Source organism: Acipenser ruthenus, chromosome 2, assembly GCF_902713425.1.
Source record: "Acipenser ruthenus chromosome 2, fAciRut3.2 maternal haplotype, whole genome shotgun sequence".
NCBI classification, from domain to species: domain Eukaryota; kingdom Metazoa; phylum Chordata; class Actinopteri; order Acipenseriformes; family Acipenseridae; genus Acipenser; species Acipenser ruthenus.
The window spans coordinates 15174919-15197720 of NC_081190.1; the positions used below are offsets into that span (position 1 = coordinate 15174919).

The 22802-nt window shown below is 38.5% G+C and overlaps 1 protein-coding gene across 3 annotated transcripts; it reads right to left on the reverse strand.

Annotated features, from left to right (window-relative positions):
• Positions 1–316: 316 nt before the first annotated feature.
• LOC117963294 (complement component C6-like) lies at positions 317–18272 on the reverse strand. 3 transcript variants are annotated; one of them, XM_059006628.1, is made up of 18 exons: positions 18165–18272; positions 16467–16663; positions 14592–14748; positions 13752–13896; positions 12123–12264; positions 11519–11657; positions 10741–10947; positions 9287–9527; positions 8737–8859; positions 8101–8267; positions 6818–7043; positions 6205–6376; positions 5840–5957; positions 5340–5472; positions 4481–4672; positions 2966–3053; positions 1166–1404; positions 317–849 (listed from the first exon to the last, which is right to left on the reverse strand). In XM_059006628.1, exons 2-18 carry the CDS (start codon positions 16610–16612, stop codon positions 683–685), a joined length of 2802 nt encoding a protein of 933 aa, XP_058862611.1. In that variant the 5' UTR covers positions 16613–16663; positions 18165–18272; the 3' UTR covers positions 317–682. The 3 variants fall into 3 exon arrangements, with proteins under 3 accessions (XP_058862611.1, XP_034758633.2, XP_034758641.2); XM_034902742.2 differs by having other exon boundaries at positions 2966–3056; XM_034902750.2 differs by having other exon boundaries at positions 2966–3056; positions 16467–16659; positions 18165–18243.
• Between the last annotated feature and the right edge of the window lie 4530 nt (positions 18273–22802).

The following is a 22802-nucleotide window of genomic DNA, read 5'->3' on the forward strand; positions in this document are numbered from 1 at the left end:
AAAATAGGAGGCACTTTTTTACACAGAGAATTGTGAGAGTCTGGAACCAACTCTCCGGTAATGTTGTTGAAGCTGTCACCCTGGGTTCCTTCAAGAAGCTGCTTGATGAGATTCTGGGATCAATAAGCTACTAACAACCAAACAGGCAAGATGGGCCAAATGGCCTCCTCTCGTTTGTAAACTTTCTTATGTTCTTATATGTAAGTATGACCAACCTCACTTTATCCCCTTAGCAGGGGATTTCATAAGATTAGTTTGGTTTACAGGTCTGATTGTATGTGATTCTGAAAACCGTAGACAAGAATAAAATACACGATGTATGATCAGGAAAAGATCAAAGATTTTTATTTTAAAATCTGAATGCAAAACAAAACTAGATAACAAAGCACAGTGAAAGTACCCTTCTGCGTTCAGGTATATTATGTTCCAAATACAATATTTTTATTTAAAAATGGTATTTAGTGTGATGACATTCTTTCGATTTGGTTATTAAGCCAATAACTGAATGTTACACCTCAGACCTATATAGAGTAAGTACAGTATAAGTAACCTACTGCTACTATGGCTGAAAAAGCATATTGAGATTAGAGATGGAGATCCAGTGAAGCACGATCCCTGGTATGGTAAAATAATTGCAGACCTTGCAACAAGACAGATCTTGTCCTGCTCCACACATATATCATCAGCATTTCCCATCATGCACAAGTCTCACTTCCAGTTTGGCACATTTCATTGCTCCCACGAAGCACAGATTCAATGACCGTTTATTTTTCGTTGTCCCTGTTTCAACACAGTAGAGTTTTCCGTCCTTGGGGCAGTTGTATGGCAACAGGCACTCACACTTTGAGTCTGGGGGGAAAAAATGGGTATGAGCATTTAAATTGCATGTATGCTGTGTAAAGCATGACAATTCAGTATCTATACAATGAACAGAAGAAATGTCTTATGATGGCGTATACACATTTTCAAACCAATGCAGCAAGACTCTCACCAGGAGTTACAAGCTTGCATAGAAGAAAACGTTCAGGCATCTATATATGAAAAGGTACGAAATCAGTATGCACACTACAAGCTTGCACACATCATGAAAAAAAAACAACCTTTAAAGAGAATAATTTAAAAAATAAAATAATCTTTCAATCCTCATAAAATTAAGAATCGTTACATGTGCATGTTTCCCATTCGTAGCAGGTGTCCAGCCCACAGGACTCGTGCTTCTCACTCTTATCAGCCAAGCCGGCCCTGAATTCAGCCCACTCGAGGGTGGCTCCATCTGGACAAGAACCTTCACTGAGGAACTGCAGCTTCTCTCCCAGACACCTTTCAGCGTGAATGGCACAGGAGGATTTCAGCAAAGAAAGACCCGTTTTTCCATCAAATATGCAGATATCTTCTACAAAGGAGCTAGAAAGAAAGAAATAATGTATGTAAAAAAAATGTAAAAAATAATGTGATATCTTGTAACAATTGTAAGTCGCCCTGGATAAGGGCTAAGAAATAAATAAATAAATAAATAAATAAATAAATAAATAATAATAATAATAGAAAGAGAAAACAGAAAACCAAAAAAAGGTCTGTGTTTATTCCTCTGTATTGCTACAAATGGTTTTACATTCTATCACATATAATAACTGTGATATAAGGTCTGCTATAATGCATTAACTCTTTGGGGGTCAAAGCTATTTTCTGTTGTTAGATTTGCAGGTACATGAATTGAATGCACACACACTAGGCTTCCATAAAAATAAAGTTAAATAGTCTGTGACTCGCTCTGTTTAGTATAGATAATAAAAACCACAGGAAAAGAGAAAAGCTTTTTAGAAAAACCCATTCTTTATTGTTTATAAAATTTCTTTTAGCATGACCAGCTCAAATCGCAAAGTGTACAATCAAACTTCAACATATAGAGAACATGGGAAAAAACTGAATAAATTGGATAACAAATAAAGGAATTATGGCCATATATACAAAAGGGACCAAAAGCAACCAAAAAAAAAATGAACAATTGAAAAATGTGCACCAAAAAAAAACACATTCAAATTATTCATTCCAGGGACCCTGGTCATGTGATGCAAGATGGAGCTATTCACTGTGGCTGAAATAATCGCTTTTACAAAGCTGCTGTCAGCCACAGCTCACACTTCTACAAGTCAGCTTTCTCTTCTTTTTCTCTCTCTAGGTCTTTCTCTCTTCAGCCCTTTCTCTCTTCACTCTGTTCTCCTTCTCTCAGTTGTGTGGGATCCAGCTCTCAGCTAAAAGGAGCTGGGATCCAGCTCTCAGCTCCTTTTATAGGAGAGCTGGAGGGAGGCGGTGCCCGTTCCAGCCAATCCAGAACGGACACCTCACCCTGCTGGAAGGTTCCATAATGACAGCTGTATGGAAATCCCCCCGCCCAGGTGCCTCAGTCTGGGGATCGGAACACTCTAGATGAAAGGGGGCGGGGCCCCAGCCTGGCCACGGGTAACCTTGCTGGATGGAAAGGTACAAGCTGAGTTCTCCCGTTCACTCCAGCGCGCTGACCACGCCTGGACCCACGGGGTGCGCTCTTCCGGGTTGTTAATAAGCAGTCAGTGCGCCGGCCCTGCCCATCTCCCCACCGTTACAATATATTTATCGGAAAATAGGTCCTTGTGCTTTCGATGTCGCCATTTCTCTTGTTTTGTAAGGATTTTGTCTGAAAATGTTTATTTACTGCACCGAGGTAGGTCTGTCTTACAGTAGAGCAGCAACACTGCAACACACTTGCATTCACGGCGCTCTCCTGACGTGGTCCAATACCAGAAATACACAAATAGGACCTCGCTTTGAAGCTTAGAGTCTCCTCTTTCAAATGGTGTCTCTTACAGTGCCTGAGTAAAAATATTTAAAGGGACAGGTCGCCGGAGGGATTTTTAATATTAGGCGTACCCTAAGATTGCGCAGAAAAATAAAAAAAAAAAAAAAATAAATAAATAAATACACTTACCTACAATCTTGTTCAGGTGACATGCATACACAGTTAGAACCATCTCGCTTTTCTCCCAATTTGCATTTGGCATCAGGAACAAATGTTTCTGCTGTAAAATGGAAGAAAAAATGTAGAATGCAATATATATATATATACACACACGTAGATAGATAGATAGATAGATAGATAGATAGATAGATAGTAAATATGGACTGGATAGGAGGTGTATAGTGGGAAACTTTGGCCCCCGAAGGAAAAACTAGTTACCAACAGGGGACTATAATGCCCGAAGCCGCAGGTAACTGTAGTTCTCCCCAAGGGGCTTTTAGTTTCCCACTATGAGCTGAGGTCTGCAGTCCATATTTGTATTATAAATCACTCAAGAAAGTCATGTTTTTGAAGTCCATAGCACATAGTTATTAAAGTTTATTTGGCATAGAACTGTTCATCTGACTTTCTCACTGCGGCATAGAATTCTCGGAGTCCATTGAGTTTGTGATGACTGTATTTATTTACATTGTCGAGTTGGATTTGTTTGATTTTAGGAAGTCAGAAAACACTGAAAGCAAAGTTTTTAGATGATTTTAGTGTTTTCAGCATCTTTGTTTTGTAGTATATTTTCTGTTGTCCGTCATTTTGCTTGGTTGTGTGTAGAGAAGGAGTTTGTAAAAAAACTGTTGACCGTAAGCAGCATCACAGGGGCAATAGTTGGTCATGTGATGAGGTTTTAATCAATCACGTGTCAGAATTTCTAAGGACTGATTCATATATATATACTGATGCACAAAAGAAATGCAACACTCAGGTCTAATGGATTTAATCAAATATTTTAAACAGAGATATCAAACAAAATCACAGAAAATGTGAACACAAATAAAGATCAAAGAATCATGATAAGTTTTTCAGTATGAAACGTGACACACTGTCAAAATGAAAACATTACAAAGTTAGTGTCGGGTATGACCTCCCTGAGCATTAACACAATCCTGGCAGCGTATCTTTCGCTGTTCTTGCATTAATTGAAATCATATCTTTTCGAATGGCTATTTATACAGATTCTTAATCAACTAATTTTGGCAATTTTAACTCAACTCAAACACCAAACACAGCGCACCTGGTGTTTTTTATGAAATCACATGACTTGAGCTCAGTATTTTGTTATCCCAAGGAACAATACAACTCAAACAATCAACAAACCTATCTGCTCACTATTTAAAATGTAAATAACATTATGTATGTGCCCAATGAGCTATTGATGTAAAACTGACTGTTACGTTTTAACTGTGCATCGGTATACACACTTTCGAATAAGTTGTCTTGTGATGTGTTATTAGTTATTTTGGTACAGTCTGTCCATCTCTGGGTTGATAAAGCAATGTCCAGAATGGTTGGGAGTAAAGTAAATTGATATCATATACTTTTCTTTTAAAAACGGATTGAACCTCAGTGTTGTGTGGTTGCAGTAGACTTGGTAACAGTAAAAATGTATCCAAATGAAAACAGCAATTTTTTAGAGAAGTAAATTTATATTACCTTTTTCGCAAGTTATTTGGCTATGAACCTCAGGCTCCCAGTCTAGATGCTGTGCACACCTGTAAGACCTGGTGCCACTGATCCGAAACCCTGGAGCACAGCTGAGGTAAATGCCTTCTCCAATGTTGTAGTCTTCTTTGAGTGGAGATATGGAAATTCCACTGGCAACTGCTGGTCTACTGCAAGACTTTTCTAAAGAAAAGAAAAGTCTTATCATTCAGAAAAGTCCAAATACTTGACCAGTGCATGCATAAGCATGAGAAAAAGTGTTGGAATGAGAAAAAAATTTGGTGTAATTACAACAGGTACTTGAATACTCTTTGAGTCAGGCTAGGCGTGTGTGCTGCTCTATGATGCTCATTGATGAGTGTTCACTGTTTGTATTTGTTTGTAAAGGCAGTGGCATGTTTGGGATATGTATATCTATGCCTGAGAGTTTGACTGAATAATGACAAATAATAAGGAAATAACACATCATAAAATAGTGCTGTATGTATTGGTTGAATTCACTCTTTGGCGTAGATGCAAAGTGACTTTAAAATATAACACATATGGGTATATTCATTCAAAGCACTCAAGTCAAAGAACTAAACAGTTCTCTCTAAAAGCAAAACCATGAAAATGTGTTAAGCAACCTTTGCTTGCAGGTTCTTGTGTCTATAACCTTTTCAATTTTTTTTTTACTTTGTTTGGTTTTTTGGTGAAAATGTTTTCTATTATAAGTTTGAGAAAAGTGAAATCACACAACACGATCGAGTTATATTCAAGGCCAGTAAAGTAAGCCAATCAAACAGACAATTGCAAACTCCATCAAACAAATCAAGCTGTTCTATATGTTAGCTTTGTTTTAGTGACATACTTAGGCACTCCACAGATTTCTGATCCCATGTTCCGTCAGGCAAGCATCTGAAGTATGGGTATCCTTCAACTTCATAGCCAGTGAAACAAAGCACTTCCACCTGTTCACCAAATCCATACAGCCTTTCCTTTGTCTGAAAGCAGAAAAAACAAGACTGAGCCTATCTGACAGTACAGTAGCAATTGCTCTACAACACTCAAAAGAGATTTATTTTTTTCAAATTCGCCCAACCTGCACCAGTTGTTATCTTGATCAACCAGGTAACAATTTATTGTATTTTGGGAATGCCCCTTAGTGGCTAATTCTCTATTTTCCCTCGGAAACTGTAATTTAAGACAATGCACCACTGAACTGAAGCATTTTGCAGCCAATACACTTTTAGAAATACTACTTTTATCATTTTGTGCAATGGATTTGCATGGGAACCACAAGGTCACAGGTTCGCTGACCTTCTTCGCTGAGCCAAACCGGGAGGAATGGTGAATTCATACACATCTTACCCTCAGGTAGCTGTTAGCTGGTGGTTTTGGTTGTGAACACCCAGGCTGGTCAGTTCCTGGTAACAGTTCTCCCTCACCCTCAATTTTAAATTCATCGTCATTTCTACACGCAGCTCCCCTAAGAAACAATGAACAGAGCTTGCTTGGGTGGAACGTGTGGAATCCAATGCCTGAGACCATGCATTACAGCTCAGTTAAACAGTCTTCCCTGATTATGATAACAGTTGGTGTTGAGACATTTAGTTTTTAAACATGTATTGATTGTTCGGTTGAGATTTACGTTATACTGGACTGTACAACTCCCTTTTCCACATCACATGCCTCTTGAATGCTTGCCATTGTAGCCCATTATTATTGTGTCTTACTGGTCCTGGAAAAGCGAGATGGTACAGTCTGCTTCTTCCTGCTGGTCTCCTGCACAAGCTTTGCCCCCGTTCATTGGAGAAGGGTTGTTGCACTCCCGTGTTCTTCTCCTCTTCATGGACGAATCACAGGCACTCCACGGGGCCCAGCAGCTCCAGTACCCATCCACTGCATCTGCAGCGATTAAAACAGAGATCAACGTCAACCACCAATATGACCAATATTTTAACCATACCTAATTACGACAGAAAACATGATTTGGTTTTCACAATCAGGACAACCCAGTCTCTGTTTACTTCTGTCTCTTACACTGTGACAAACTGCCAAAGCAATACAGTAGGAAGCCTCACAAGCACTTACACATTAACAAACAAACATCAACGCAAAACCACATTTAGAGTCTCTACCCCTGTCCCAAAGGTGCATTTCTGCAAACTCAGGTCCCAGATAATGTTTTCATTTCACCTGACGTGAGGTAATGGATCCCAAAAAGAGTGGATCAACAGAGACTGGTTGGCAGTGTGTTTTTAACAACAGCATTGCAAGTTATTAAAGTCGTTACTATGTCTTGGCATAAAGTGATTTTCCCAGGATGAAGAAGCTGAGGTGCTGTACTTGAAGTGTAGTCAGAAGCCCGTTTCTCGCAGTTGTCCCCATAGGTTCCACTCTGGCAGACACACATGCACTCTGTGCCAGACAGCACAGGCTTGCCATTGTTCGGGCAGGGATTGCATTTGCAGGAGTCGAAGACCTCCAGGTATTCCATCAACGCTCTTTCCAGGTTCTGCCTCCTCGTCATGGCACAGGGGAGGCCCCGCACCAGATTCAGAATGGGGGCAAGCTGGCAGAAAGAAAAACGTTCAGAGAGTTTACCCTTATTAGGCCGTGCCTGATTATGATAATATTTGGTATTTGTATACAGATGTAAATCCCCATGTTAACTTATCTGTCCATAGCTATAAAGTCATCAAGTTTAAAATGCACAATTTGGTATGTGAAACAGAAAGGATGTTTTCAAGGTTTGTCAAACAAGCATTAGATTTGGCATAGTTTATACTTAAAGGGTACATATGGACCTTTTTATTTTATTGTGTTACATGTTCCCATGTGTTGCTACAACTGTTTACGTAAGGTGTGTGTATTGTTTTAATTATTATTATTTTTTTTTTTACATTTTGACCACTTTTTTAAACTTTTAAATTGCATTCCCTGCCTCAAGATGGCTTCCCATGTACCCGCATGGACCTCTCAGAACTACATTTCCCATAATCCTCCTGCTCACATATGTAACTGAGATGGATTTACCAGTGAGCAGGAGGATGAACACAATAAAATAAAAAGGTCCTTATGTACCCTTTAAGCAATAATACCTGGCATGAAGGGCAGTGCCAGAGATTACAGACAATGTCTCAACACAATCTTGACCTGTTATTAGCACAAGCCTACTCGTATTATTGTTTATTTAAAATGTCATTGTTCATGATTCAACATCCCATACCACTATAATACCATTACATGAGGTATTATAATGTAACAATTGCACAACCTTTAATCCAAAAATTAACATTCTGGTAATTACCATAGTATACTGCAGCATGGTATAGCACATATTTATATAACAAACTAAATGGGCTACATTGTCAAAGCTATTTACTCCAAATAGTCATTTAGCTCATATATTCAAGAAGGTAATAGTTACCAAACAAATAATTACCAACACAGGCATTTTATTTAGGGACTACTTAAGGAGTCTGTTTCTTGTTTATCTTAGAATTGCCACTGGTGTGTTTAACTTTCTGAGAAAAAAAAAAAAAAAGCTTTGATAATCTAACCCAATGTGTACAACTGCCAATATTTGCATGGTAAATTCAAAAGGAGGATTTTATTGTTTCCCTAACCTTATAATTCACAATGGTTGGGTTGTCTTTTACTGACTCAATCCAGTCCTTATGAATGGTACTATTTGGAAGGACTTTGTTTTTTTCCCAAGCCAGCGCTGCAGCATACTCTGTCCTGCCGCCTTTTACCATTGAAATAGACTTCTGAGATGACTTTAGAAAAGAACCTGGGGATAGTAACACATGACAGCTGAGCAGCTTCAACACAGTTTGGTTCCTATTTTGCACCTTTATTATTGCAATGCATATTTGCAATTTGTGACTCTAAAGGTCCTTCAGAGCTTACTGTTCCCAGACTACCTGACTCCGTAACTCGCATGCACAGCATACTATAGGTCTAGGCCCAAATGTGCCTATATACAGTACCTGCAGCTATGGGCACAATTACACGCATCTACTCAAAAATATAGTTATTTCATTCAAACACTTTATAAGGTGAACTGGGAGCTCAACCAATGGGTCAGTCAATGTGTTTTGCTAGCTCCAACTACGTTGCTAATTTGTTTTTAAAGGGAAAATCTGCATTCAGAAGTAGTAACATCAATTAATAATATCCAAAACAGCTCAAGAGTTAATATACGGTATTACCTTTTTTGATGCAATGAATTTAAAAAACAACATTTGATTTAATCTCACCTTCATACTTTTCTGACATCTTGTTCCAGGTGCACGTTTTTTTTACAGTTTTTTTGGGGAATATGAAGTACACCTTTGTGGTTTCTTTCACTATACACCCACTGGCTTCGGAGTCTGTAACACCTGAATATTGGGACCAAGTGAAATTTCATAAATAACAAGTATATGTAATACAAACCCAGCCCCCTCCATGACTGCAAATTCAAAACTAGATCTATCAGTATGACATAAAAGTATCATGACGTATATATATATATGTCAACAATACCGGTATGTACAGAATACTATAGAATATGAAATGGCAATGAAGAGTGAAAATTGGATACTTGGTAAAGACCTAGATGTCTTTATTAAGAGAAGTGTTAGTATCATGGTAAAGTATAATAACATCAGTGATTTACAGTATGTGAAATAAATTCTTGTGTTCAAGATACTGGCAAAAATGTATAGTGTGAAGTGTAGCTTCACATTGGCATTTGACAATGCCATAGAATTCAGAGAGATTGTGTAGTGAGCTCCCAGCAGCTACCTTGATTGTGTTCCCACTCACCTGAATTCTTCAGCTCCTCTCTGTCATACTGGTAAAGGAGGTCATAGTGGCCACCTAATGTGCCAGATGTGAAGTAATGGGTCCCAAAGTCCTGAAATATCCTGCTGTATAAAGCGTAATTGTAGTCCAAGGGCAGACTGCTCAAGGCTCTCAAGAATGGGCCGGATAGGTGCAGGTTGGCCTGTTTCATTTCGAATGTTGACACTCCAACCACTTGATGAACTCTGAAGAATTTTGAATCCTGCAAAAAAAGAAACACATTGCCCCACAGTAATGATTCAACAAATGTGTTTTGTCTTTACTTACTCCAAATAATTTGAAAGGATGATTCATTTAGAAGTGGACGATGGCATGTCAGTAGCGTTTTATGCAATGTGGATTGTGGCAGGGAGGAAGCCCGGCAAGTGTAGATAGTGTGTGTGTGTGTGTGTGCATCCATGCGTGCGTGCGTGCATGCGTGTGTGTGCATCTGTGTGTGCGTGCGTGCATGCGTGCATGTGTGTGCATCTGTGCGTGCGTGCGTGTGTGCGTGCATGTGTATTTGTGTGTGCATCTGTGTGTGTGTGTGTGTGTGTTTGTGTGTGTGTGTGTGTTGTTTTGGTGCTGGGGTTAAAGAAAGATGAATGCACTTTGAATGTAAGTTTGGCAGGGATGGGGTTCAATCTATCCCTGCCAACAATCCCATCGGGAATGATTCAGAAATGATTCGGAAGTAGCCACATGTATATAAGGAAAGCTAAATCCTTTGTTTGGTGGAGGAGTTCAGGATGAGTTTGTGAGTTTGTCCTGCGTTTTGTAAGTTCAGTGAAGGTGAATGCCCAGCCTGAGGTATTGCTTGTGTCTGTGTTATTTTGTTTGAACCTTTTATTTTGGCCCTTGTGTCCTGTTTTTTTTTTGTTGTTGTTGTTGTTGTTGTTCTGTTTTGTTAATTAAAGTGTGCATCCTCGCTCAAAACTGCAGCTTTCTGTCTCTGGGTCTCTTTCCTGCTGGTAAACAGCCTCGGCCGTGACACTACCCTGCCACAGGATACATAAATATACAGTTTTTCCTCCTTTCAGGCTTATACAATGGAATGTATACAGCAAGAAAAGATTACAAGATCATAATGTTGTTCTAATGTTGCAACACACCTCTGAATTTGGTGATTTGAGCCCACCTGATAGACATATTACACATTACACATGGACACAATATATTAAAACACCTAATCACGGTCTGTCCCATGTTTATACATTTCACAAACACACACACACACGCACACGCACGCACACACACACACACAGTGCAATAGTATAGTAAATGTATCTATTCAGGACATTATGCAGAATAAAATTATATGTATATCACAGTATGATGTCAACATTTATCAGTATATGTGCACAAGCATTGCCATTTGTGCACAAGCATTGCCATTTGTGCACAAGCATTGGGGTTTTGTACGGTTTTTCACTCACCATTTGTTGCGAGGCTTTGACAGCTGTTTTGAAGGATGAAGAACCTTGTGAGCGTGTACGGGAACTACGGGCGTAAAAGATTGGAATCCATAAAAAATTGGAACTATGTGAGCTGAACTGACCGCTGGTAGAGCGTTCGTTAGCCAGCTCCACTGGTTCACTGTAGGTGGGCTCAGCTTCATTCTCATAATCTTCCACGTGCTCGATCTGCGCAGACAAACAAAGGCCTCATGCACAAATAAAACAGAGAGAGCGTGCTTCCTTTTTTCTTTTAGAACTGCGGTTGAATAACATAACTATTTTCTAATATGTATTGACTATTGTTCTTGTTGTTCAGATTCACTGCATTCCACGTTTTGTCTCAGTCATCACACCGTGGTAGCATTTTAAAGTTTAAAGCAATTGGTGGTCTCAGAAACATGTCACCCCATCTCCCCTGTCCCCAGTAAATGGAAGAAATATGACATTTGTTCAATGTGGTATTTCTTATTGATGTATCTCTGGTTGCACTTTACATTGTGTCTCTAATTACAGTGTATTTACTTGATAAATACATGTGTACTTACACATAATTTCAATGTTATTATGCATAGTTGCAATGTACTTAATGTGTAAATGTTTTTGCAAGATAAATGTTTGTACACAATTGTATCAGGGGGATCGGTTAATTGTTACACTGGTGTACCAGTTCTACTCTTAGAGACAGGACATTTTGAGGCCACACGGGTCCTTTAACTTGAGATTCAATAGTTTGTTTTGTTGTTGTTTTTTTTTTTACCTGAAAAACGACACTTTCTAGGTTCTCAGGTATCCTGTAAGTTTTCCTTTTGTCCTTGCTTTTTATTGTGTTGCAAACGCCTCCATAAAAATTGTTCTCAAGGACATCCCCTCGAATCTCTTCTGCCATGATATCAAATCTAAAGGAGAGACATTTAAGACAGGTTTATTTCACGATATTGGATTCTGGTAATAAATATAATTTTAAAAGTTATTCACTTTCATTGGGTTTCCAAATCGTGTGTTTGTTTAAATACAGTGCAGTTTGTTTAAATACACGTCATAAACAGTCCACAGCATGATTGATTCATTTAACAGGCTTTTTTTTACCAACATTCAGAGCAGGATAGGTGTAGTGAGCATTAAACTATTTTCACAAGGTCAATGAAGCACACTTGTTGAATATTTATTTGTTTTTTATTCTTTTATATTTTAATAAGTTTCAGTGAAATGCCGAATTGCATGTCAATAAAAGATAGCACACAAAATAAAGATGTGCCCTTTGATTTCTACACAAAGGGTGTCATGTTCAACCACAAACACACAACCCCACACAGGTACTACATGTAGAGTGAGTTTCACTAGTAAGTGTAAATGGTTCTTACCCACTGCCCATGAGCTGAACGCTGGGGATGCTGTCGTATCTGTGGTTACAAACCTTCTTTCCTCTCGCACAGTGTTTCTCATCCGACAGATCTCCGCAGTCATCATCACCATTACATTCCAATTTTCGTGGAATACATCGACCTGGAACCCAAAAGGAGATGCTACAGTTTGTTAAAAAATGACTGCCGTTCCCGCTATCATTTTTGTCTATAACATAATAATTTTTATACAGCAAAATTTGAAAGTCACTATAAAACATCTTTCTATTATCCTGGCAATACCAGAGTTTAATTCATACACAGTCAATATCAGAAAGACTTCATATTCAAAAGGAACAGAACAACATATAAACTAAAATGAAAATTAATTTAAAAACTCAAGGGGCTCCTGAGTGGCGCATCTGGTAAAGGCGCTCTGCGCGGAGTGCAGGATGCACCCTATAGCCTGGAGGTCGCCGGTTCGAGTCTAGGTCATTCCACTGCCGACTGTGGACAGGAGTTCCCAGGGGACGGCTCACAATTGGTCGAGCGTCGCCAGGGTGGGGAGGGCTTAGGTCGGCCAGGGTGTCCTTGGCTCACCGCGCACCAGTGACCCTTGTAGACTGGCCGGGTGCCTGCGGGCTTGTCTGTAAGCTGCCCAAAGCTGCGTTGTCCTCCGACACTGTAGCTCTGGGTTGGCTGCATGGCGGGCCTGCAGAATGAAAAGAAGCGATCGGCTGACAGCACACGTTTTAGAGGACAGTGTGTGTTTGTCTTCGCCGCTCCCGAGTCAGCGCGGGGGTGGTAGCAGTGAGCTGAGCTTAAACACAACAGGCCATTTCAAATTGGGTGAAAAACGGGGTCAAATCAATTGGTGACTTGTAACGCTAGGGTTTTACACTCCATTGAACTGCAATGAAACAGCAGAACACCAGGACGCGAACCTGCGAGCATGCGGTTAAAAGAAAAACTCCTTACCAGTCAACTAAAGAGCAAGCTCTCCAGTCAAGAGGGTGTACGTGTCTTATGCTGATGGCAGTGTTATAAACCCATCAGCTGCTAGCAGGGGGATCATTACAGGCTATTAAATTTTTTTAAAAAAAAATTAAAAAAAATGTCAAATTCTCTATTAAAATATTTGTTGGAACTAATGTATTTTCAGGCATAGAAAGATATTTAGTAAGCAACTTTAACCAGCCTGGCCAGCGACGCTACCCTTTCACATTACAAATGCATTAAGCAAAGTAAAATAGCATATAAGATCTTCAATGCGAGTTCGTGTTAGATTTGGACACGCTTTATAAAAGGAGTCCACCATGGCTCATCCAGTAGAAGGATCATGCATGCTAAGTTGCCAATCTTGGCCTTATAAAAGCTTCCCAAACTGTATTAAAAGCATTGTAAAGTGAACAGTGAAAGTATGGGGTAAGTATTATTAATCCCACAGAGGTATGGTAAAGCATATTAAACAAATGTCAAAGCATGATGAACTGTGGTAAATGCAGTGTATGACCTCATGAGTGTCTTTGCGCTCAAGTGAGTTGGGGAGGAAAACCTTGTGTCCCAACAGATGATTGGAGGACACTGCCACTGTACCTTACTTTATAATAGCTTTTTCTAGATAAGGCGGTTTCCACAGTTTTCTCATACCGTTGTCACAGGAGAACTTTTTACTGCAGTCCATCTCTTCTATTTTGCAAATTTTATCCGGGTAACAAACCCTCCACTCGGTCAGAGTGTCGCTGCAGGACTGGCCTCCAAACTGGCTGGGGCGCACCACTAACCTGGTTCGAAACTGGAACAAATGCGGGTGTTTTAACATTTCTACTATTCACACACAAATGGGAAAGTCAGTGTAGAAATAAACTGGAAAATACATTTAACATCTCAGACAAATTGAGAAATCTTTCAAAAAAACTTCACATTGGATATTTGATAATAGACACAATAGTATACCCTTAAAGAGGACACTGATTTCAATGTCTGATTGGACTGGAAACTAGATTTACTTTGCAGCAAAGGGTTACATTTGTAAAACCATACAGGTACTGTTTATTGGAGCCCTTTCTGTTATTCAAACCAGTCGAAATCGAATTTCCGAGCAGGCTTTATGTAACTAATTATAAAATAATACTTTTTTATTATTATTATTTTTTTACTTTGAAGGATGTAATTGTTGCTCTAATATTTTCATAGGTTGTTCCACTAGGTACTGTACTGTATTAGAACCAGAAAAAGTGGGGCAGAAATTAGCTGTATGACAATAACCAACGTGCTATTATCAGGAGTTCCTCCCCATGGACTCCCATTATATTCTGTGGTGATAATAAGGAGGGTGTTATTAATAGGCGTGATATTAGGCATGGGGTGGACTGTAACTCCACAGCATGTGCTACGTGCTTCAAACACTTTACTGTATAAATATCGGTAGCATTTTGTAGTATATTGAAATGAATCTTAGAAAAGTTTCATGCCGTTTTTTCCGTTTACCTGTTTATTAGCACAGGGACTGCACTCAGACCAGGGCCCGTAGTTTCCGAGCTCACAGTTTATTGGGCAGGCCTCCTGGTTGCAGGCTCTGCTCTCTGAAGTTTTGCACAGCCGGTTACAGTAGTTCTTGTGGTAATAATCGTCATAAACCATTTCCCTTGGGAGAAAACAGTACGATAGCTTAAACAAACCAGCTCATCGTTTTATCAAAAGATGTTCATTTGTATCATCCTTGTAAAGGGCTACCATGATAGAAATGGGTGTTAATCACACAGTTGCTTTTGACATGTTTATAATATGCATTACTATACAGCTCTGTTCTGTACCTTTTTGGTGAATCCTTTGCATGTTACACTTTATAAAGGGAGGCTTATGACTGGGGTCAAGGACACAGTACAACATGTCTGAGCTGCGTAGGCTGATTTAAAGAGGTTATAAGTCATTAAAGAAATGAGAAGTTTCTACCCTTGCCTTTTCTTAATCCATTGCTGTGGACCACAGTTGGCCCCTATCCATCCTTCAGCACCAACCAGTCCTCCAAAATTGACATCCCTACATTTTTAGTGCTGTACATGACAGTACTTTAATAATTTTCAACAGGACTACTGTATACATATACTTGAATTGAGTTGAATTGATAGTGATCTTATTTATTGAACTTGTAAATGTACCTCTTCAGCTCATCCACAATTAGTTTACCTTTACGGAAATATTCAAATAGTAAATACATTTTATAGTATAAGAATGTACTATATGTTTTTCAACAGTGCAGGATTACCATTTGTGGCTGTGTAAACTTATTGTATTTAAAATGTGATACCTTTTTACAGCATGCTAAAATAATCGTATATCCCTGTGACAGAGAGCGAATGAATCCTAATCAACAATCTCCCTCCTGACCCGTGAGGGCATTGTATAACCGGAGCAGAGTGCCCCGGAATGGATGGTTTGGCAGTTCATTCCAGGGTCAGACAGAAGCCGGCCATCCAGGAAGGGGGGGGGGGGGGGGGGGGACCACGATACCAGAAGTCAGCGCCTTAATGCGGTAGGTGATGTGTCAGTCACGGATTGGAGGAGATGTGATTGGCCGCGCCACCGGAGGGCGTGACGGACATATTTAGGGGAAGTGGCCCCGGTGATCTGTTTCTCCATTTTGGTTATGTTGTACTGTCTGTCTATTTAACTGTGTCTTGTTTGTCATTGTAGACGGCTAAAAATCCGGGAGCTGTCGTTGTCAAGCCAGCATTAAACCCGGACTGCACTGTACCACTGTAAAGCAGTCAATACACATTCACAACACCACTTGCACCCGGAGCACTCGCTGTTGGACTGGTGAACGTGTAGGTGTCTTAAAGTGGGTGTTTGTTATTATTATTTTAGGACTGAACCCCGTGGTTTTGCTGACTACACACATCGTTGTGTATAGTCAGTGTTATTATTTAAAAGCCTTAATAAAGCTTTGTTATTTACCCTTGGAGCTGTTGTTCTTGCATCACCTCTACACCTGTGCACTGCCAACCACTTTGCCATAATCCCCTTCGGTCACAATGTTTTAAATGTATTTATGTATTTACTTTAATGATAAAACTGTTTCTGGAACTCTATGAGGTACGAGAAATTGCCCTTCCAAGACTGAAAAAACGTATTTGCATTATATGTGCATTATAAAGTATACCACAGTACAATGCACACAAGAGATTGAAGGGGGTATGTTAAACATCTGATAATATTATATTCAAAAACTGAAATACAGGAACCTTTTCTGAAATTCAGAGGAAGGAACTTTAAAAAAAAAAAAACCTTTACTCCTTTAACAAAAGATTTCACTGTCGATATTAAGAAGATTAAAGGAGACGAAGGTTAACTGTTGCTCACCTTTGCCTGTTTTGAGTTCCATAGTTGCAGGTTTTGGAGCACCTGGTCCATGGTGTCCACGGGTACCGATCGCAATAGCAAGCTAGCCCTCCACCAATGACGAGATTCAGAACTAGCAGGAGGAGGAGAACACGCTGGTGTTCCATGGTAGCACACAAGATCTGAAACAGTCCCAGAGGACTGCAAAAGCGATCTATCTGCAAAATAAAACAACCACCATGCAGGCAAACATCTACTGTACATTACAAATATCAATCGTGTACAATACTGGGGAGTGGATTCCCTGAGTTCCCTTTACTATCTCGACTCGGCAAGTTCCTTCCAGTCCTGGAAGACGGTGGATCTCTCGTGTTTTTTTTGTTTTTTTCCTTTACTGTGAATAAAGTGCAGGCCTATTTTGTCTTTTACTCTACATCAGAGGAAGGCAACCCCAACAGCTCCATTCCCTGATCTTATTCAAAGCGTGTATTAAATTAAGCCAAATACCCCCCTGACCTGGTCAACTGGAATGGAAAGCTGCCCAGTTCCCTAACCCTGCTCTGTGGGGTTCTGCATACCTGTACCATCCCAAAAAACAGCTTTATTCACCATATATAAATTACCAAAAAAAACAGTAAAAAGGTCCTATGGTAAACACAATATTTTTACTAAATTTGCTACTGTAGAAGAATAAAAAGTTAGCATTTGTATTACTTTTATCTATAACATATCTATTATATATTTTCACTTGTTGCCTACTGAACTGCAAGCTTTAACAGCCAGCAAGGAGCCCGTATTTATTTATTTATTTATTTATTTATTTATTTTATAATAATGAATTGTGGACAACAGACTTATACAGTCAGAGGCAATATAGTGCATAGTGCCCAAACATTTTTAGGGTTTGTCTAAAAATCAACTGCATTCACACTGCTGCCTGCATTGTTTATGTGCAGAGGAAGATATTATCCTGCATACAGCACAATCACAATTGGCACGTTTATTTTTTTGTTTAGCATTCTCACTATTGCCCGTTTTTAATATGTAACAGAAATGAGCACACTGGAAATTAAACACAATTATTATTTTGTACCTTGCTGAAACAGACAAGCAATGATGTATATAATCGCAAGTACTTCAACCTTTTCAAAATTGTAGACCAGCACACAGGTCTGGGAAAGACTCCCAATTCTGCGGTCCCCTCCAGTTGTATAGAAAGGATTACTCAGCGCATCGTAATTAACTAATGTAATACACTAATTTGTATATCTATGCCTGTTTTCATTTATTTTCCTGTAGGAGACTGTGACATTGTTTATTACTGGTAGAGTATTAATATTATGCTTGTCTTTCTGTAAAGTTACTTTGTGCTGAAAGAGTTAAAGAGTTCATCAAAATTCTTCCGTTGTTTTTTTTTTTTGTTCAACAACATGTGTTACATTACAGACACGTTCAGTACAGTGCCATAATGATACGTAGTGTTCAGTATATGAAACTCCAATGTTTTACAATAAATAAGGCAACACGTGAAACTTGAATTTGCTTTTTTAGGTAAACACAAGCGTCTTTAAATACGTATAGTGAAAACGTTTCTTACAGTTTTACTAAATAGAAACACCACTGCTGTATAGTTATGTATAACACAAAATCATTCCTGTAGGTGTTTCAGTAACCTTAACAAAGAAACAGAAGAGAGTTTAAACAAAAGCTCGGACTCACCAAGGTATGCAACAGATCAGTTGGTATCAGAGATTCAACAACGTCTTGACAGCCTGTATCTGTACAATATTAAGTTAGGAGAGCTTCTTCAGATTGCAAGGGAAAGGAATCTAAATCCCACCCATTAAAGCAGGATAATAAATCAAAGCCACTGTCTTTAAACAAAAGTGTTCAGCCAGGGAAATGATGTGTAAGATCAGTACAATATCATTACATTGTACTGAAGTTGTAATTTGTAAATAACATAATTCATTTGGGATGGGGAATTGGGTGGGGGACAGTTCTGTGGTTAATTGTCTTCTTCTCATATTCAGACACAAACACTATTCATTGGAGGGATTTGGAACTGTTCAAACAAACACATAACTGAAGAACAACAAAAGGGAAATGATGGTATTTAATGGTTTTCAAGCTGGCCCTGCAAACTCTATCATTTACAGACAGCTGCAGTGTTTCTAATGCTGCTAAGAAGTTTAACTTTAATATAACTGTGTTTCAAGGTTTCTGTGACTAGGGCACACAAGACACAGCTTGTCACATTATGGAGCAAACTTCTACAGGCTTTATCTGTCATAATCTGGCTTGGGTCCAGAGTGGTGCTTTGCAACTTCAGGAACTCCTGGGAGCCTGAATGGACACGTTAAGCAGCATCAAAGAACCCACAGGGTCAAGGGATGAGCTGCTTGCAGGGACGTCCACTATCACCCCCCTTGAAAAGTCATTGAGAGGGTTTTGAGAACCCACAATACAAAAAAAAAACAACTCACATTTCATTCATATTCATATTCACTTGTGATGTCACAAAAACAGGCTTGTTTATGTTAACAAACCCTCAAGGTAAGGACCCTTGCATACAATTCAAAAACAAAAAACATTATAATAAATAGGCAGCAGGAAAACCATGCAGTTTACATTTGAAATGTTGCTGGGCTTTAACTGTGGCAACTTCACCATGTCATCCGAAATGCATTTCAAAATATCATGATGACATTCAATAAGTACATTGCAATGTATTGCACACATTTTCTTAGTTGTCTTTTGACATAGCTATTGAATACACAGCATAATAAAAGCACTGCTTTTGCTCCAAAATAAATGAATAAATAATGGCACCACTTTATAATATGGTGCCTTAAAAACCAGCTTGGTAGGGTATGAAATATGAGTGTTCATGTAACTACTGTATTCGTCTTGTTAAGATATACGCTGTATCATTTTCTGTTTCAGCTGTACAATCTGGAGGCTTTTTAAAGTCTCATAGTCATGTCTATCTCTCAGTACATCTAGTACACCAGAGTGTAACTACTAACCTGTTCCCTTGCAACACTGCCCCTGGTGGATGTAAGAAATAGCGCTTGTATGATTTGTGGTATTCTTAACGCTGCACACCAGACGCGATGCGATTTTTCTCAGTGACATGACCATACACACACCTGACGCTACACATGTGCGACGCGACATATTTGAAAACTGGCATATCTATAAAACTATTAAAAATTGCTACTGACAAAACTATGATCAAGACTGGTACATATTCGTCAACATGTAGAAATTATGAGTATCTTCTCTGGCGGTATTTCACCATATATGGCACTAAATCCTACATACCAGGCTCATCCAGTTTCTTTGAAATGGACTCCCATGTATTAGCTTTCATTTCTGTATCTTTAGAATTGTGATGATCTTTGTCATAAAGCTCTGGCTATTTTTTCAACGGCAAGTATTATTGTTTCCTCCGTCACTCTGGATACTGCCTCCCCCTGCTGGACCATGTGGAGTGAAGCTGTTCTCTGACTCCTTCATTCCCTGTCGCACGACAAATCGCCGAAAACAGGATTCAGTCCTATTTATTTCTCGTCACTCCAGTGTCGCCCTGGTGTAGCTCTCGCGCCTCCTGATGTGTTTGTGGTGTGAAAGATACTTATCAAATGTATAGGTTCTATTCATTTTGTCAAGGATGTAATAACTGAAACCGAAATTGACACAAAATTAATCTAGACAAAAATAATAATACATTAGTTATGATAACCAAGTTGCTTTTTAATATAGCGTATTTGAAAAACATGAAAAGTTCCAACAGGAATAAAAATGTATGTATTTTAGGGGAATTCATCTTTATTATTATTATTATTATTATTATTAGTATTATTATTATTAGTATTATTATTATTATTATTATTATTATTATTATTATTTTGCAGTTGACTATTTTAATATGAAATAAATTTGCAAATTTAGTTCGATGATAAAACTACCATCCCTTAAAAGTCTTTCTCATTGAAATGTGTCACAATCAATGCTAAAAGTAGATGGCAGACTTTATTGTCTGTATAAAGTCTTTCAGGGGACTGTTGTGTAGTTATATAAAGCTATGCTTTTTACAAACACATTCTTACTTTGTTTATCCTGGAGTGTAGCTCGGATTCAAGTCATCCATCAACGTTGGAATAAAGAGTTTGTGCCTCCATCTGGGAATTCCCAGAAATACAACAGCTGGGAAATGTTTTGTTCAATGACCTTGGCTTAAGATGCTTTTTTCTTTCAAATTCAATTTTTCCCACTTAGGCACGGGACAGCAGGGTAGTTGTGTTTCTGGTAAACAGTTGGCAATGAAAGTGAAATATGTGTGTTCATTTCAGGTCATTTTTTTAAAGCTGTTACAAAATACAAAATATATAAATATGCATTTATTATTGATATTTTACAGCTACGATTGGCACAAAAATCCCCAAATTACTTAAAATCTAAATATCTTTTTTATATTTATAGGGCTGTCGGATTATTATTATTATTATTATTATTATTATTATTATTATTATTATTATTTATTTATTTATTTATTTATTTATTTATTTATTAGCAGACGCCCTTATCCAGGGTGACTTACAATCGTAAGCAAATACATTTCAAGTGTTACAGTACAAGTAATACAATAAGAGCAAGATAAATACAATGACTTTGGTTCAAGTAAGTACAAGTGTGACAAAATACAATTCAATAATACAGATATAACTGTTTTGACATCCTTTGTTATCCATGTAACATGGCACTTTGAAACATTGGACTAGCTTTATAATTTAGTCCAAATTGAAAAACATACACAATAAACAACTCAGGTATTTAATAAGTGTTTTTCTTTTTTTTATTTCAGAATTGAATGCAAAAATTGTGCCGAGGACAATTTGAATTAAATAGCTTTAGGAGCCCCCTCTATAAATACCCAAGAGCATTGTGCAGGAGTTTCCAGGCAGTTCTTCAGTAGTCTGGAACTCAGAGCAGCACTTGCTGTGCCTTGTTTGCTTTGCCGAGATAGCATTTGCTTCAGTAGTTCTCTGTTTTGTATTTTATTTGATTTATTTTGCTATTTTTGTAAATAAAGGTGCTCTGATAGGCGCTTAACTGCAATATTCTGATTACTAAATGCTGTATTCCTGCCTCTAACTTGCCTTGACCGCAACACGACCGGTCCATTCCTGATCGAAAAGTCAATAACTCAATCAGCCAGCAGCCATCAGAGAGGGTTCCTGTACCTTCTGTGCACCAAACACACATGGACGCTACAAACCTCCTTGAGCAGGTAAATGATTGGTTAGATTTGGAGTCCTCAACCACACATCAATCAAGGAACAGGTAAAACATGTATGATTTTAACATATAGAAAAGTGCTTTTAAAATACAAGTGAGGTGAACAATGTTAAGAATTGTATGACATCAGTCAGCTTGAGAATTACTTGCAGTGTTGCTGTAGTGACTGAATTGTATGCTGTTACTTACCATACTTAGGGGCTGTACAAAACAAAGCCTGTACCGGGAACGAGGGCAGGTGGAGGGGGGCAGGTGTCATGGGCAGTGTACGCCTTCTGATTTTTAAATAGCTTGAAATATCCACATGCCTTCCTGCAAAAGTACTATAAGCACCATAGATGTATTTTTTGTCACAGTTCATGATTTTTGTTTTACTTTTGGTTGAGAAAAAAGGATCCTTTTATGTTAGCACATGGTTCCTTTCCAGCACACGACACAGTATAGAAGGCAATGGAATGTCAGCAAGCTCTGGTTCATTTTCTTAGTGTATATGGGGCAGCAGTGTGGAGTAGTGGTTAGGGCACTGGACTCTTGACCGGAGGGTTGTGGGTTCAATCCCCAGGGGGACACTGCTGTTGTATCCTTGAGCAAGGTACTTTACCTAGATTGCTCCAGTAAAAACCCAACTGTATAAATGGGCAATTGTATGTAAAAATAATGTGATAACTGTATAATGTGAAATAATGTATAATGTGATATCTTGTAACAATTGTAAGTCGCCCTGGATAAGGGCGTCTGCTAAGAAATGAATAATAATAATAATAATAATAATAATAATAATAATATATGTTTAAAACTATCAAATTCCATTCTGATGAAATGTGTTTAATAGTATCAGGGTATATCAGAGGCGATCATTTGAATGGCAAATGATACAGAAAGACAGCACCACTTACAATTACATGAAAATACAATTCATTGTTCAAGTGCAGAAAAAAGTCTGCCTGTCACACAAAACCACTCAGTTTCATTGCAGAACTGACTGGATTAGTTTAAGATGATGATGCTCTTGAGAGCCACAGAGAATAAAAAATGATTATTATCAAAATTGCT

Bases quoted from the DNA above. Each gene is read 5' to 3' on its own strand.
- LOC117963294 (XM_034902742.2), bottom strand. From the start codon at position 16,612: ATGGAACACCAGCGTGTTCTCCTCCTCCTGCTAGTTCTGAATCTCGTC. The intron at 4,673-5,339 runs GTATGTCACTAA...TCTTTTCTTTAG, and splicing joins GAAATCTGTGGAGTGCCTAA to AAAAGTCTTGCAGTAGACCA. The intron at 850-1,165 runs GTAACGATTCTT...TTTTCCCCCCAG, and splicing joins CGAATGGGAAACATGCACAT to ACTCAAAGTGTGAGTGCCTG.